At 34.8% G+C, this 18,844-nt stretch overlaps 1 protein-coding gene across 1 annotated transcript in view; it reads right to left on the bottom strand.

The window, feature by feature from the left end:
• Nucleotides 1–18,844, bottom strand: part of STX8 (syntaxin 8) — a 71,037-nt gene that overhangs the window by 22,825 nt on the left and 29,368 nt on the right. Inside the window, exon 7 of the mRNA XM_087709790.1 lies at nucleotides 1,965–2,066. Coding sequence (XP_087565916.1) covers nucleotides 1,965–2,066 — 102 coding nt within the window. The remainder of the gene's footprint in view (nucleotides 1–1,964; nucleotides 2,067–18,844) is intronic.

The raw sequence follows: 18,844 nt of genomic DNA on the forward strand, positions 1-18,844 counted from the left end.
TACTGTGCTGCATTATGCTGTAGTTCGATCTCAAGAGTGAGTCACTTGATTGGACCTTTGTTAACTGAGAGAGGACAATAGGCTAATTGAGAAAGATGGAAATGGAGAAGATAATGATAATGAGAGATAGCTCATATATTGAGAGAAGGAAGAGTCCAACTTTCCAGAAGAAAAAAATATTGGAATTTTTTTTTATTTATTTGTTGAAATTTATTAGCCATCCAACTCCAGTGAACTCTGGAATTTGCTGCTGAAGTCTGCTTTAGGCTTCTCAGCCTCAACTCATAAGCCAATTATTCAGATTGCTGATCATCATGGTCTCTAGCTGATGTTTTGAAAGCAGGTCTGTTGGTAATAAATCTAACCTTCATATACTGATGGATGAGAAAGCATATCGTTTGTACCTACTGCATTCTGGTTTCAGATAGGGGCCTAGGATGGAAACTGTATTGGTTATTTGCTCATTGGTAATGACCTAGGATGAGACTCAGGTGAAGGGAGGGAGCTCGTCTCCTACAGAGCACACACAACCACTAAGATGATAATGGTTCCCATTCTCATGGCCTTCTGGAAGCTGGTAAAACCTGGTTCTTCTAGAACACTTTTTTGGATTGATTCTGGTTTCACCAGAGCCAACATTAGTATAATGTTCTAAAGCACTTTTTTACATTTAAATAATTTTGTATTATTTATCACTATTCTATTACTATCACTAAACTGCCTAAATTTAAAGAGTGACGCAGGGAGAAATCTCATAAAGAAATAATTCTGTCTCCTATTTATAATTTTCTTTTAGAGGTTTTATGGCCTTTAACTCTCTTGGCCTTTTTTTCTAAAAGAAGGACTGTGAGGTAGAGCATATCAAGTCCCACAGAGGCCTGGAAATATCAAGAAGGAGAAGGTCTTAAATATACAGGTTCAGTGGAGAAGCTGTAAACCGTCACTTTTTTTCTTGGTGTTGGGAAAAATCTGTTCACTTGTAACACTGCTTTTTTTTGTTTCTTCATCAGATTTCCTCAGAAATCTTCTAAACTTTAATAATCCATTTCCTAAACTGAGTTTCTTCAAGATTGAGGGTTGTCTTTGATTATCCTCAGCTCTGTTTAGCAACCGTTTGGGATTAATACCTTCTTTGTTTGCTGGTCTGGAGTTCCTCCTTGCCACTGTTTATCCTCTCTTCCACTGTCATGACACATTATTCTATCGTCCCCTAACTGCCCTATATAAAAGGAGAGGGGATTGTATTAGAATGTGGTATTTCGTTCTGGCCTGGCTGGATTTTCTACAAAAGTTGAAACTTGGATTCAACGATAGCCCACAGTGTTTCTTGTGCAGCATAGCTAATCGGCTACTCTGTTCCTCTTCCACCAAGAGGAAAGATTGATAACATCTTGCCATGGTTTCCAGATTGTGTTTTCAGGCTGCTTTAGAGGCACAGTAGTATTCAAAAGTACTGAGGCCTCACCTTCTAAAAAGAAAAAAGACAAGAGAAAGGGGAGGAAAGTATAGAAGAAAGTATAGAAGAATAAAATTGTGTTTTGTTTTAAGAAACTGAACAACTGGGTTTTTAAACTTCCAGATGAATACAACTGTATGCATTCCATGCAGGGCCAATGGCACCTCTCCTGGCAAGACCCATTCAAGATTGACCCTCCTCTACTAGTTCCAGGAAGTGGAATTATCTCAAAGTAGAAAATGCCCTCCAGGGAATAAATAACTCATTTTCTTTAATCAAAATTGGGATAATTATGACTGGTATATCACACTTCTTTCCCTCTTTTAAAAAGGGTAGACACTTTTCAAAAGTCCTGGATATAATTGTTAGATTGTTTGTGAAGGAAAGTACAATGTTATATGAAAGAGCTAGTATCAGAAAAAAACACCTAAATAGCTTTAAACCAGGTTTCAGAACACATAAACTAGCAACCAGTAGAAAGCAAAAGGAATGAAATTTAAAATCTTACCACAGGAGGTTGACTTTTTCTCCACCCTCAAGACATTTTTGGTTTGTCTGCGTAGGTTGTCATCAGTATTTTCTACCAAATTGGCAAGATCATCAATGATTTCTAGGAAGATGGACATGATTGAATATTAATATCTAAGCTTTCTATTATTGCTTATAAACAAACAGAATTATATCAAGAAAAAGATTTCTGTAATTCTGATTTCGCACTGCAGTCTTCTAAAGTCAATAAAGTAGAGGGTCATTTAAGATATAGTATCATCTATGCTGAAGTCATTAAAAGAACCACATGCATAAGTAGTATAATGAATTATTGAGCCAAACATATTTTGGCATTGGAATATTTTGGCATTGGCTTCACTCTGAACCCAAGTTTTCTTGGTAAGAAAAAAATATTTAAAAAGTTTTGTTTTGGGGTGTGGTGTTATTGTTGTTGTTCATTTTGGCCTTTCTCCTGCATGACAACTTTACATGGTATGAAAGAAAAGAAGGTTCTTCAGTGCCCACCTCTCATATCACACTGGATTTGGCTGTTACAAATAAAGCAGACTACTTTTTTTTAGGATCCTGTAAAGTAGTTGATAACATTTCATAAGAACTTACAATTAAAATTAATACAACAGAGGGGAAAAAAGGTTTAGGGTTTAAGTTAATGTTGTAATTTTGCTGAAATAAAAATACTCTTAAGGGTATTAAGAGGGTATTCTTTAAATTAAAGAAGCTTTTGACTATTTTAACATATCACACCAACTCATCTTAATTCCCATTATTTCCCTCATCTATCTGAAGTCAGGGCAGGTATGGCCTCAAGAGTGTTCAAGGGAGAATCTTTGCTATTCCCTTCACACAGGTATATTTTTTTCCTCTCTGTAAAATGAAGATGCATATATGATAATTACATAGCAAGTATGGCAACAATATGATAATTTAAAAATCCCCAGGTCTCCAATTCTAAATTCAGCTCTTAGAATATGTGATCTTACCATCTCTGACATGAATTGGCACTTGTACAAGCAGGTCATTATTTTACATCTAAATACATTTTCATGACTTTGGGGGAGTGCTTCAACCAACATACTTATTTCTACCTTAGTATTGTTAATAATAATCACATGTACTTTCTGTAATGGAGGAGAATGGAGGAGGATAATAATACCTACATTTCAGAGTATTTTAAGAATAATGAGTTTCATGTGAAATGCTCTAAATTTCTGATAAGTGCCACATAAATCTAATAACAGCCACATTTTTTGTCCACATACTTCACCTCCTTAAGTGCTTTATTTTCCAAAAATTCTCTCCTGCTTCAAGGTAGAAGTTCTTTTGCAGATTGTTACAGAACTCAATGCACTCAACACAAAGCACTTTGAAGTGACAAGCATGTTATTTATGGGCAACTCTAAGTTAAAGGAAGAGACAGGAGTGCAGATTCTATTTTGATTCATTCATGGTTGAGAACCTCTGAGTTTTCCAAACTGAGTAAATTTGGAAGGTCCTAATCTTTATGAGTCCAAACTCTGCAGCTAATGTGAAACACCAGTCAAGACATTGGGACACTTCAAAATGTACATCAAGAAAAGAAACATACTTTCTTGCCATCGCTCTTCCTAATAAATGAATTCAGTAGGAAAGAATTTGGCACAGTGGGTGAAGAGAAATTCAGGGCAGTTGGGCCAAGTGTGCGAAGAGAAGAGAAAGCGGTCCAACATATGAAAAACAACATTCTCATTCTGTAGCAAGTGAAGTGCTCCTCCTCTCCTCTCACCAGGAGAGGCAAGAGGATTTATTCAGCTTGCATTTTTTTTGCCACACCTTATTTTGAATTAGAATACCCAGGTGTGCCCTCTTCTTTCAAACCACACAGGGAGAAGTCCTGAGAGCAGTGAAGAGAAAAGAGGCTTCAGTCGTGCAACTCTTCTCACAGGCCATGTTGTGCTTGCTATTTTTGGACTTGTTTAAAAGATATTAAAATTTGGCAAGCATAATGAAGAATAGGCCCTACTGCTCTTCTTGCCTTTAGACAAACTGCATTTACAAAGCATAAAGCTTTGAGAAAAGAAATGTGAAAGCAAGCTGGTTTCAGTCAAATGCCTGCTGTGAGCTGCCTCCTATAGTGGCTCTCTACCTGTGGACTTCTAACACCTCACCACAGGAGACAGCTGACAATTAATATGCCCATTGGTGAACCGAGATATTTGGGTAGATTTTGATGTTCTCCTCTGCCAAGAGCAAGACTAAGTAGTTTGAGATTATTTTATGTTTTTAGTTATCTTAAGAAAGGCATTGTTCTGGCATTTGACAGCACCAGAGATCTCTCTTCCTTATCTGCCCTCAAAAGCTGAAGGGTTTTTTAAAGTGAAACTGGGCTTCAAAGAAAGATATTTTAAATCGATAGTGGTATACACATATTTAAAAACACTTAACTAGAAAGACTATTTTATTCATCTTACAGTGCGGGTTTTTTTTTGTAAACTGCCCCAATCGTTAAAATTAATGTACATGACCAATGTACAAAGTTGTTAACAATAGTTAAAACCACAACATAAAAAGAGTATTCAAAGTCTTCATCATCGACCAAGAGTCCACTGAATAAGTTTCAGTGCTTTGCAAAATGACCGAATTATCAGTATTGTATATACTAGTGGTATACCAAATACACATTTTGGTAGTGTGTTTCAATATGTGGAGACTGCTACCAAGGACTGCTTCTAGGTCCACAACACCTTTTGTAACCTAGGGTTTGTAACCTTCTGCAAGCCTTTTCTTGTTGCCTAGTCCAGATAGGCAGAAGGAGATCTAATAAGACAAACTCTAAGATAGCTTTACAGGTTCTGATCACTTTCAAAATTATGTTGCATAACTGAAACTCTACGTAATGTTGTTATGCTACAGGGTGTTTGCTACCTCACTTCCAGCAATTGCTGCAGTATGCTTCACATAGAAGTGTGTGCATGTTTGTGCATGCCCATGTGTTCTGTCTCCCCTTCATGGCTCTTAACAAACGGCAAGACGAATAAACTTAAAAGGAACTTTCTTTATCAGTTCTCAGTTCAAACTGGCTTCGAGACCAAAAATAACATAAATACAGTCTCTGACTAGATAACGGAATGAAAAACAAAAGAACTCTTACAAGCAATGCACTTCTCCAAGTGTAGCCTTGAATCAGGGTTACAGGAAACACCAAAGCACTTATCCAAGTGTATCAAGCAATGTTGTACGCACAAAGGAACGTTGACTCCTGTGACTGGGGCGTGGCAGCATCCGTCCTTTTATCTCCAAACCTGCCCCTAACAAGCCCCAGCTGCATAATGAATCTTGTATCCCAAAAAGACTCACAGAAGATATCTGCTGAGTCACAACACCCATGTGTGTCTCTATTCACCAGCAGAGCTGCTTTTAGGTAAAGCTGGGTAGGTAATGGCCTAAAGTGCCAAACTTTAGGAATGCCAATGCCACTTCTACTTAACAATTTTCAATCAACTATAACTGGCAACTCTGTTCAGGCATAGTGGTGGTGGACCAAGCTTTAATTGCCAAGCTTCATTTAATTTTAATTTATTTTTAAATTAATCAATCTAAAAATGTAAAAGTTTACATTAGTGGAAAGTGGAATCATCAGTCAATGTGTCCTACAGGCGCCATATTTTCTTCCACTGGCCCTGACCTACCAGTAGATTATCACACATCCAAGAAATTATGCACAACTGCATTATTTTGTTCTTGTATGGGCTTCAGCCTGATTTTGTCTCGGTCAAACCCACATTTTTCTCTAACTAGAGCTGGCCTCTTTTCATTTAGAATTAGCTGTTGTTAAAGGGGAGAAAGAGGATCTCATAATCCACAGATATTAACTGGAGCCTTTGCTCTTGAGCACACAGAGGGATTTTCTTTTCCAGCTGCTTATTTTGTTTTATTCAAACAAAGCAGCCAAGCATTAATTTTAGTTGTATTTAATTGAATAATTTCCCAGAAGAATAGTTTAGAAGAATTTTAGAGCAGCTTGTTTCCAAAACCCATTACTGACTGGCATATACTATAGCATCTGTGTGCCAATGAAAATAGGATGCTTTAATGTTATTGGAGCTGCTTTTTTTTCCAGATGTGTTGAGAAGTCTCTGTGATATAATGCAGGCAACAGCTCTATTTACACAAAGTAGGAATTTGAGTATCCTTTCCTAATTATCTTGGATAAGATTATTCTTCTCAACTGAAAGAATCATATTATAAAGAATAGAATTACTTTCTCCTCTTCCTTTTAGTAATTTCCTTTTGATTGAAATTGTACTTCATGTGATTAATAAAACAAAGGGGTATGAAACAAGAACATCTGAATCCTGAAATGTACTTACAGAAACATTTCATGGAGCATCCCAACTATTGAAGCAAAATATTTGGCAGTTCCAGTCTAATTGTAAATGCAAAGGTTCCAGACTAGACTTATTATTAAAGTTATATTTATATATAATATTCATAATATTTCAGAAAACAAAATGATATCATTTGGGTAGGAACAGATAATTTTAACAATTTTCATTGAAAAAAAAAATCCATACTGAAAACAGTACAGTCTTCCTTTTAAGGCAAATACGTTTTGCAGATTTTCATCAAGATTGCAACAGAACAAAAATAGAGGTAAATTCCTCTCCCTCAGAATCTGAACAATAATACCCTTGAGTGAACAGGGGCTTTTTTTTTACAATGCACACGTTAAATGTGCATCAGATCTTGTTTGGTGTCTAGATGTAGCACAAAAAAAAATTACAGTTTGTATTCTATTTCATGGGGATTAAGCAAGGAAGAGGAAGCCTGTACAACGTGGCTGCTAAAGTTCTTTTCAACTCTAAAAGCCATAAGAGGCAAGTGCATTTTTCCCTACAGAGACTAAACAGAGCATACATGTTGTCACTGCATTTGTATGTACATGAATGTATGAAAATCTAAGCAGGACGTTTATTGCTTTATATGTAAATCACATTTATAAATCTGCCCAACTCATTACTCTGGGCCATGTACAACTTCAAATAAGTTTTCTTTGAAAACTTCTGAGGTGGAATTGAAATATTGGCACATATTTAAATATTGTATTATTTGTATCTTTATTTTATAAATCCAAGTGGAGCATGTCACAGGGCTGAACAGTTCAGTTTCTTTGTTTATTCAAGCTTATTAATAAAATGATTTAATTCATTTTCCTATCAGTACATTGTGTTCAGGTCAGTTTACATCATGCTAGTATCAGCTTAGTATAATCATACCTAAGTTATGTCCTGCCTAATGACTCAATATTCATAAAATTTTATCAGACTGTATTGTATATGGGAACATAACTTTAAGAAGCAAGGAGAAGCAATATCACACTCTACAAATCACAGATTGTGTACTTTGCTTAAAATTAATACCTCATATGCATACATTATTCAGTCTGTATAAATCAGATTTCTCTGTTAAATACACAGAGTGACATGTAACTTTTTAGACACTGAGCCATTACACTGAATTTGAAATCAGCTGGATGGCTGCCTGCTGGATAACCCTTCCTGAAGTATGAAAAGGAGTTGCTCCAAAGCCAACACACTTAAGTTTCAATAGGCAATAAGCAATTAGGCCAATAAATCCTCTATCCCATGCCATTTTGAGATGCTAGCTGTCTGGCAGTATATCACCAGTGAAAGGATCATGAGAAAGCATTTGCTAGTTAGCAAGACACAGATGTGTGCTTCTTTGTCGGATCTGCCTTGGCCCTGAGTGATGACAGGCCACAAAGGCAGGAATCTTAGATGAGAATCCTGTGTTGGTAACCAAACATCTTGCAAGCAATTCAGTTCATCAAGTTTTGAAAACACTATGAGTTGCAATTAGAGAACTTAAATCTTTCACCTGAATATTAATACAGCACTATTGTTCACTCAAGAAAAAGTAATACTCTTTTTGTAGGAAAAAAAAGAATGAACAATTTATTTTTAAACAACTCATAGCATAGGAAATCATTAGGAGATTGCACTTTATATATCTATCAAAAAGTCCTATTACATTTGAAAAGTCTATTGCTAAAGATGTAAAAAAAAATCTAGAAAAACATACATACTCCAGAGTATCATGAAAGTTGATTATTACTACCAATTATTTCCTCTACTCATTTATGACTTTGATATAAAAAATAAGTGACAGCATGCTGTTTGACCAGGTTCTGTGAGATGAGCACAGATATGAAACATAAAATCACGTGTGTGCAATCTCAGGAATGTATACATGTGCACATGCCTACGAATGTTTATTCAGTGTGATTTACTAGGGCTGTCCAAACTCTTCAAAAAAAAAAGGAATGAAATGACTGGAAGAGGCAAATAATTCAACTAACTTCATATGATCCAAAAGAGACTGAGGATTAAACTTAAAATATTATAGTATTCCAAAGAACAATATGGTTTGTCAATGCCAAACTTCTGACTGTAATACCAAATTAGTTGTTTAACTTCAGATTGGATTTCTTTATCTTATAGTTGGGCTATTGAGGAAGCAGGATTTCCAGATGGTTTGTTCAAATACTTTGATTTAATACAAACAGGAATTGACCATTTACAATAACAAGTAGTATATTAAAAGTAAGGGATAACATAGAAAAAGAATTAATCTAGGTTTATCACCCCTTGCTTCATTAGTAAATATTTATGTTCACAAAGATGAAAGTACAAAAATATTTGCCTGACACAGAGATAAATTAATCATCAATTAAATTAGAAGATTTAATATGAGATTGAGAAAGATTTGAGAATGCACAGTAAGAACTATCTGACTGGTTTCCATATCTTCAAATGAGCAGTAGTGTTCTAAAGGAGATGTAAAAACAAGGTAGAACATTTAGAGATATGAATCTGAACCTGCAACTTTGTAACATAAAACGTGAACTACTTGTTGGTCTTATTTATAAGATGTTGGGGAAATAACTCAGAAACTGAACAAATTGAAGATTACCTGACTACATGGATGCATAACTTAAACAAGATATGTAACATCTGGAATTGTTACAATGGAAGAAAAAATTAATTTACAGTGAATATATTTTGAGAAACCTGACATAAGTTTTTACTGACAACTTACTATGAACATGTCCTATTGGGAGTTTTTTGTATATATTTCTACTTTTATATTAGTTTTATATTTTTGACATAATCAAATGACTAAATCAATGAAGTTTCTTTCTATTTTACTGATAAATTACCCTCATTATGATTCATACTGTGCTGATTATTGATATTAATCATTATACATTCATTCATTCATTCATTCATTCAATTTCTATGGCCACCCATCTTGGTCAATGATTTTGGGCAGCTTACAATTCAAAAATATATTAGTCAGGAGTGGGTTCTGACAGTTGCTACTGCCGGTTCACTTGTGTGTGCGCACTTTATGCGCGCTATGAGGACATGCAGAGAGCAATAAAAATTGATCTGTGCATACACAGAACCGAAAAACAAGATGGTGGCGCCTATGGCACCACATGGATAACTGGTTCGGGGGCATGGCAGGCTAGGGTCGCTGCCGCCAAACCATTACCGGTTCAGCTGAACCATTTTGAAACAGTAAGACTCAAGTACTCAATCATCATGGTAATGTTTTCAATGATTTTTTTTTTAATACAATATGGAAGCAATTTGCCAATGTCTTTTTCTACAATGATCTTTTTTTCTTCCCAATTTAGTTTATGATTCTGGGATTTCCTCTTAGGTACAAATAAATTTGACTCTGCTCACCTATAGATTAAATAGCTCATGGTCAGGATTGTATCAGAAATCAAGCAAATACTATATACTCTGCTTGGCTAGTGTGACTAGGTGTTTCCACCTAACTAGGAAACTAGATTGAGCTCTCCTCCTCAAAAGACTGGAGGAGAGCAACTTGTTATTTCCATCTTCTAAAAGGGGATGCAAGAAAATACAAGCCTATCAGCTTGATGGCTATTCTGGCCAAGTTCCTAAAACAAATGCTCAAACAGTTTGAGCAGTTGGATAGGCAATACTGCTTTGTTCTCTCTGTAACAACATATATGTTTGAGGGTAAGTTTATCTCCAAACCATCTGTTTTCATCAGAGTAGTTCACCACCTGTGTTTTGACATCAAAACCCACAATGATATCAGGTGATAAAAGTAAACTATTGACAAAGCTATATTTATGTAAGATTTTGAATCAACCATTGAATTTATCATAGATCACCAATCCAACTTGATACATCCAAAAGAAAGTATTGGAAATAATAAGCATAGGACTTCAAACAGCATTTTTATCCTTCAAAGAAAATGCACAATGCATAATCTAATTCTTCATTTTGCTTTTCAAGGTAAACTCTGACCCTGGACTGCCAATCAGCATTCCAAGGATTCAGCTCATCACAAATTGAAACAGCCGAGTCATTAATCTTTAGGAAAACAATGACTGTTCATGGAGAACAGAAAGTGAACATTTAAAGCAAAGCCCACTTTGGTAAAAAGAAAAAACCCACAAAATAGCTACATTTTTCCTGAACATCTTCTCTGTAAATGACTTGGGCAGATAAATTCTGCTCCTGGCATTGGTGAAACTACATCTGAACTTATTGTAGTTTGTTCTTTATGAAATTCAGAACCATTTTATAATACAAAAAGGACCAGGGAGAGTCCAAGAGAGCTTCGAAAAATTTATTTTACAGCAATGGATTATGATCATTACCAAAAGCAGCTAGGACAAACTTGATAGACTATGTTAATTAACTTTTCACATGCTTTTCATCAGCAAGTTGAATCTCTTCAATAATGTGAACTCATGTTTAAATCAGGCAAATAAACCTACAGTAATTCCCATTTGGTACACTAAACCTTTCTCAAACCAACTCCAGCATCCATGGATTTCTTCTGCCACAAATATGAACAAATAGAAAGGGGCCAACCCTGACATTGTTAGGCCCACTAGAGATAAATGTATGCTTGGAATTCAGATCATCTCTGATTATTTAGAATGGAACAAACACTATTAAAACCTTCAGAAATATTGTATCTGATTTAATAAAATTAATGAAATAGTTATAATATATAATATTTGACAATTAATTTAAGTTACTACTTTAAATATTGCAATTCACAGAAATTTTGCAACAGCAAACAGAAAATGTAGAAATATAGGTATTTACTTAAGTTCTTCTTAATGTTTCTTCAACTTTCTGTGTTTGTAATTAAATATGTATGGCCTAACACTATACATTTAGAAATATAAACAACTTATTTATTCTGCTTGGTAAACTGTTCAGTAAACTGTGGGAGATGGTATTCAGTGGGGAAAACATTCTCTGAAACATCTTTCTACAGAACTTCATTTTAAGGAACAACTAACTTTTCTGATTTTCTGCCAATGAACAGATTTCAGATTCTATCCCAACATTTTTTTCCCCTTCTATATTTTCAAATATTAAACAAAAAGTAGCTTGTGAGGATTTTTTTTTTAACTGACTTCAGCTCTGGCAACAATTTGTATAGGAATATCTTTTAATATATATACAAAATTACTCACTTTATTTGCAGACTAGCCATTTATTGACAGAATGATGGTATGAGAAATAAAATGACATGAAATGCATGTTTATTTTAAGGATAAACCTTACCTAGCATAAACTTTACTCAGCAATGACTAACCGTTTAGTGGCCACACCAAAATCACATTTACATTTTGGTGGGTGGGCAAAGACGAAATAAACATAGCAATGATGCAAGGGGACTCATGGGCAAGTCTGGGTTTGGGTTTTTTTTTAAAGCTGATTTTTAACTATATTAAAGCTATTTCAATTACACTTTTTGAAGCTCACCATTTCAGGTATCAAAAACTCTTCCCATTAATTTTCAATGAGATTAACAAGGACTAAAAAAAGGGTTTGTGGCTCAAGTGTGCTGCCAACTCCTACTCTGGTCCAGAAAAGATTTTTTTTTATCAGATAATGGTTTGAATATTAGTTGAAGGCTGCTTTATCATTTAAATGAAACACTATTTCAATGGAGCATATTAGAATTAATTCATTTCCAGAAAAAAAATCTGTTTTTCCAACAAATATCCGAAGATTAATCTACCTATCTTTATATAAAATAAGTACATTGAGATTTGGCAACCTCTGAAAGCAGCTGAAATAGCTCTCTTCAAAGCATTGAAACAATAAGAACTTCTGGGAGCTTAGCATAGTGTTTCAAAGGCACTTCCAGCTGCATATGTGCATCACCTCACTAGCAGTCCCAGAAGCAGACATACTAAGTCTTCCATGGGATAAGACTGTTTCAGTATTTGGTATCAAGGTGTCTTGCTCACATCATATTTTATGAATGCCCCTCTGAATGTTTTGCACAGCTCTAATAGCTCAACTGGAGTAAATTATCTCATTTTCATGCATGAAGTATGACAGTTCAAGCTGTCAAAGTAAAAAGAGCATGTTTTAAATAAAACTGTAGAATACTACATCATATGAGACAAATATCTTCTTCATGCTTATATAAGCCTTCCCTATCTGATTGTGTATTGAAAGGTATACATGAATGACAATGCTTACTAATAGACAGAACATGACTCCCATCCTTTTTCATTTTGCGGGGTTTTTTTTTAACATACTAACATTTACAGGTTAGTAAAGAAATTAAAATGGATTTTTATAGATAATGTTTATCTCCACAGCTATCAGGATATAAACAAATCTTTTTAACTTGTTGCATGGATTGTGCAGACTCATATTTCTGTACCTCTTGTCTCTTATGATCAAAAAGGGATAATATTCACCTGTTAAACAATAATCACTGCATTCAGGGAAGCAAGTAGATTAAATGATTTATGTGAAGATTTCTTCAATAAAAAGGTATGATTAACAGACATATTGTTTTGTTTTATTGAGGTTTGATGCTTAATTTTCTGGCACATTGCTATGGTTCTCACAGAACTGTTCCCAGCGTTCACCAGACTACTTAAACCAGCTGCTAAATGAAAATTTAAAGAGTGTATTTTCAATAAAACAAGAGGGATTTTACCTTCTATGTCAGAAATAATAAATAGTTTCCATGAGTTCCTGCTGGGAGCTGAGACACTAAAGTTAAGCCAATGTGAAAGGGGCTGTTTTAAGAGCAAGTATGCCCATGCATTTGGCTCTGGTGAATTACTGCAATGTGCAAATGCTCAGACTTTAAACAACTGTCTTTCCCATGTCAGGAAGACATCTCTGGAAAGTCATGACTCTCAATTCTATACTTCACATAAAGCACAATCAGAGGAAACCTAAAATTATAAATGGCTTATATGCTTTTGCAGATCTTAGTTCAGGGCTGTCTTAACGCATGGGCCTGATGGGCACTTGCCCATGGGCCTCACAAGCAGAGGGCCCCCATACTAATCTATGTATGTTAACCTTTCAATGCATCTTATATCATATAAATACAGCAACATATTTATTACATTTTACTGCATTTTTAATTAATACTAACATGCAAATATATGTTTAATTTTATTGACCATTTACATTTTTATTCCTGTGAGTAGTTGTCATAGGGGCCCCAGTACACTGCTTTGCCTGGGGCCCATAATGCTATTAAAATGGCCCTTTCTTAGTGCTCACCAAACCTAGAAATGTAGACCTTGAATATGCTTTGACAGTAATCATTCTGTCTGTATGCCTTCCAATGCCACTTTCAGTCTTTCAAGTCTTTCCCTTTTTAAAAGTTACTCTAGGTCCTTACCTAGAGCATACAAAAAAAATCCAAGTAGCAAGCTTCCAATTTAAATTATTAATTGCTGCAGACTGTGAACTTCTATAATGAGTTTTGTATCTAACCCTCTTCATGAACTCACTACAGAGAACTTGAAACATTTGGAAGTCTCCACATAAAGAAAATATTTGAACAAATACATCCCCTTTTTCTATATAGCTGAAAAGAACAGGTGGTAAAGATTAAAAAGCACACACTCTTTATTTTGGCAAGCATAAAAGCATTTTTCTCAAATGCTAGATGCTCTCAGAAAGCACTTTGTATATTGTACCTAATCCTCATACTCTCTAAGCAACCTAGAGATATGATTCAACTGCATACAATGCAGTCAACAAGCAGCAAGCATGCAACTCAATTGATGACAATGAAAAAACTGCCAATGTTTATTTCCAAAGCAAGATTTGCTATTTGCTTTTTTAAAAATTAAATAGACTTAATAGAATAGTTAAGGTGAAGGATCCTTTTGACTTTTTTAAAAAATTATTCAGCTTTCATAACACAAGTCAAAATAAGAAACCTGCCCCAAAATCTAAAAACCCAACTCACAATAATTTGTGATAAAGCATTGTTTTATGCAATGAAGTCTCCGTAAATCCTTTTACAGTTTCAAGTACAAAGAATACATTTAACAATTTTACAATGCAAAAGACATAGGTCAAACAGTCTGTTTCAGTGCCCAAAGCATAATTCTTGTTTGATAATGAACATAAAATATTGTATTCTTAAGAATCTGTTACATACGTACTGGAGAGCTAAAAAGAGAGAAGCAGTCTTAATTCATGAAGACAGATTAATGAATACTCTGCCCACCCACTCCCTCAATTGCATAAATGTAATTATGACTTTCCTTGATAGGTTGCCAATGTGATATAAGTCTAAGAGAAATAAACTGTTTCTACTGAGACAGAACAATAAACGGGTTTCCTTGAATACAGTGGTTAAGGAATCCAAGTTCCTGACCTCAAATGTTTTACTAGTAGTGCTCTATGCAGCGGGGAACAATCAGAATGACATCTGCTGAAACACTGGTGATTTACGATATAATTGGTTCTACATATGTGCCAAGAGTAAAACTCCTAAGCCCAACAAAATCAAGATTTATTACTTATTAACAAAAAGGGAACATTGCAATACAGGTGGCACACAAAGTTTTCTACAAGCCCATCCTCTGTATAAAGGGTAGACCAAGAAAGTCTGAAGTCCTACAAAGACTAATCCAATTTTCACATGTACATAGGAGAAGGAACATAATGTTAGGGGTTTTTTTTCACAGCCTACTTTAGGAAGTATAATGAACAAGATCACAATAAACAAGGTGCTGGATGCCTAATTTAACCAAATTTTATTTATCCTTAAACGATTTACTGGGAAAAAAGAATAGAAGAGGAAACAACACATACTTCTGTTTGTTTACTTCTATAGAGAAAATAAAGCAGTAAAATATCCATGCACTAATATCTTTGTACTAGGCATCACCCCTCACAAATGGTTTAGCAACCCTCCCACCTCGTTTATAGTAAGACAGCTTAGGAAATCCTATATATATGGTTGACATTTTATGCCCATTTAATTTCCTATCTGCACTTGTTTTGATCAGAAGTAACAGAAAGTTTAATGCAGAAAACCTGTGTGGTTTATGCCAAGGCCATAATTTCATCAACAGTTGCAGCCAAAGGGTTTTATGATTAGAAATGTACGTAACATTTTATGCACCTTATGTGATTGTGCATAAGAGTTTCTAATTTTTCACCATGATAAGACTGTTTCCAAAGCCCTTACAACCAGGGGAGTATTCTTAGCACATTTGGTTTCTTTTCCAAGAGCCAACTATGACAACACAGCTAAGACAATTCTAACCCTGAAGAAGCTGCGGAATCACCACATCTGCAGTTCTAGGCAGGCAACATCTCCAATGGTAAGGAAGATATTTCCCAAAAGAACATGATATCGCTCCCAACAATGTTTGATCTGCTTCAAAGATCAGGAATCTGTTAGTATAAAAGCCTCAAATAATAACTTCTTTTAATAAGGATGGTTTTTTTTTCATATGTGCATCTAAATTGCCATTGAATACAACAAACTGTCTTCATAATTGCCCTTAGAGTGGCTTGCAGGATACTGTTTAGTCTTCCCATATCCATGAGGATATGAGAAGCATGAAGGAAACAACAAAAAATCCAGCCTTCCTACAAGCATACAGAAAAGAGATTTGGCAACAGTGGGAAGTGTGATTTGTATTAACTGGGAATTGAGACAAACGTTTGAACTAAAATGTCCTTATTAAAAGTAATCAGATAATGTTGATTCTGTGTTTGGATATAAACAAAAAACAACGTGGCAATTTCAAGTTTGACTCTCTGCATTTCTTCAAAAACATTTTTTTAAAAAAATTGTATGGACATTTTCTCTATCAACCCCAATAATGGTTTGGTTCAATAGCAACTTTTTCATATAAAGGCTTTAAGGAATTTACTGCATGAAAGGAAATTAGTTCCTAAAATTATTTCTTTGTTTTATTTTGTTTTTTCAAAACAAAATTAGATACATGAGATAATATGCTCACAATCTCAGTAACATGAACTCTCCAAAAGACTACTTATAAACTGCCATTAGGAAGGATACTGCCCTAACTTCAAGTGATGGACTTTACTACTGTGCGATATTGACATAGCCTGACAGGGCCACCAAAAGATGCCTTGTTGAAGACCTGAAAATGCTGGGTAAATGTTTAGAAGTAAATTGTATGGCTTTACTTTGACTGAATTATATATGGTTTTATACACCAAAGTATTATGAATCAGGCTCAGAAAGTAATTGGAAAGCAATAAAACAATGTTTCAGTACAGAGATATAAAATACCTCTAGAGAGTTGTTACTTACAATTCATGCTACTGTTTTCTGAGTCACCTGCAACTTCTAGATCAATTCCAAGGGCCATCCTATGAAGAATCCCAACCCTGAGAAACCCTCAAGCTTGGGATTCTTCATAGGATGGCCCTTGAAGCTTACCAACACATATATAATCAAAGGCTCTCTCCCTTCTATGAAGTGGCACAATTGACTTGTGAAAGTTGTTAAAAGACTCTGATTGTCACAGATGATTCAGTATTAATGCAAGATCCAGGAGTTTCTGCCAGCTATAAACGTGTTCCTTAAATGGGAGTATGACAAGCATTCATCCACATTTTAAAGTCCATCTACCCAAAGCAATAGAAACTTATAGGTTCTCCAAGTACAGATTCAGCTTGTTGTCATACAGTTACTTTCAGCCCAAAGACAATCTTCAGTCCCCCTACCCAAAAAACCCCTAAATATGCCTAAATATAATTAGCATAGTGGTAATTTGAATTCCATGCATGATTCTTCCCTGCATTATTAAAGAAATATTGCCAGTCTAAAGTAGTTAATGGATGGAGTCTAAGAGAGAAATAATGGCACTAACTGTTAAAATGAACTTCTTTCTTTGTGAGAAAACCAATCTAGCTCACAAATGTCAAACAATACATAGAACATCTTAATTATAGAATTGTCCAAAGTGGCATAAATTCTAGCATGAATTATTTACAATGAATTGTGCAAACTGCTTACAGAGCTCTGAAGTCAGAACATCAGTGATTGATATTTCCAGATACAATCAAGGAAAACTAACTCATCTTTCTCAGTTTCGCTCCATAGATCAGTTTTATAAGAGTGACCATATATATTCAATTAAATTAATCCCTAACTCTGCTCTGTAGCTGGTCTAGCTTCTTGCTCTCGTGCATCAGCATTTCACGCAATTCATTTGATTTTATCCTGTCTTTATTTTGTGTAACTAAAGCTCTGTACATAATGTTCCCACCTCCTGTTATTTTCCTACAGCACACACATTGCAAGGTGCATTGAGTTGAGAGGGAGTAACTGGCCCAAAATGCACATGAGCTGTTCATGAAGGACAAGCAAGCTTGCTGCAGAGGGTTCCTTAAAGGGAAGTTTATTGTTAGATGATAAATGTATCTTATTCCAAGCTGAGAAGACCTCTCTGCAGCTTAAGTTTTAGTGACAGATGTTTTCGGATCCCTTTCACTGAAGAGCAACAGTTTTTATTATTGTGGTATTCTCAAAGGCTTACTGCTATGATATATGCTGGAAACAATCCAGAAATATGTACATATTCTTATGCAAATCATTCATGTTGAAGTTTTTTTTAAAAAAAATCATTTTTTTTTAATGAAACACATCAGATTGGAAATAGATTTTTACCAATAACACTGTATGCAAAAGCAACTGAATCAGTTTCTAATGTTAATGTGTGTATAATTTAAGATAGAGAGCAGGGGTTTCTCATCCTCCCTAGCCCCTCCTCCCTCCAAGAGTAGCATTGCAAGGAAAAGCTAATTAGTAATAGGACAGCATGACCAATTTCATGGTTGGGTGGCAAAACACTGTTTTTGGCTTTATGTGATATGTGATTGCATGAAGTTAAGTAAACATATAAAAATTAATACATTACTGGATATATCCTTAAGCCCTTTCTTATATTTAACATTAGGGACAATTATCTCTGATGTTATTTTTTTTAAAAAATATTGTACATTATATACTATAGGAACTTATCTTTTCAAAGAATTTACTGCATACAAGGCAGATAAAAATACATACTTTTTTTTAAAGCAACCATAACTTAACACATGCAGCACTCAAAATTATTTAAATGGGCACATTACCCCAAAAGATGCAAATTATTTCTGCATAGGTTTTCTTTTGTTTTTCAGCAGGTAGTTTTCTAAAGGAGTCAGAGGACTGTTAAAAGCTAATTCTACTGTAATAATAATAATAACAACAATAAGTCAAACAACATCTGCCTATCCCAACTGGGTTTTTTGGAATAGGTGAATAAAAATGCTAAATCCAGTGTAAATATCTGGCTCAGTCATAAAAATAATAACTAGGTGTGCAGTAATAGAAAGCCATAAAATAGTTCAAAGCTCTCTAACGATCTAGGGCAAGGTGCTCTCTATATCCATTTACAGAAGCAATAATTTTCTAAATTACATAAAGTATTATGAATTATTCACATATTTTGAAAAGCAAAAGACAAATAGTTGCAAATGTTATATAAATATATGTTTGAGTTAT

The sequence above is a fragment of the Thamnophis sirtalis genome, unplaced genomic scaffold (assembly GCF_051295495.1).
Source record: "Thamnophis sirtalis isolate CommonGarterSnake01/CBP01778 unplaced genomic scaffold, rThaSir2_p1.2 scaffold_3, whole genome shotgun sequence".
Lineage (NCBI taxonomy): Eukaryota > Metazoa > Chordata > Lepidosauria > Squamata > Natricidae > Thamnophis > Thamnophis sirtalis.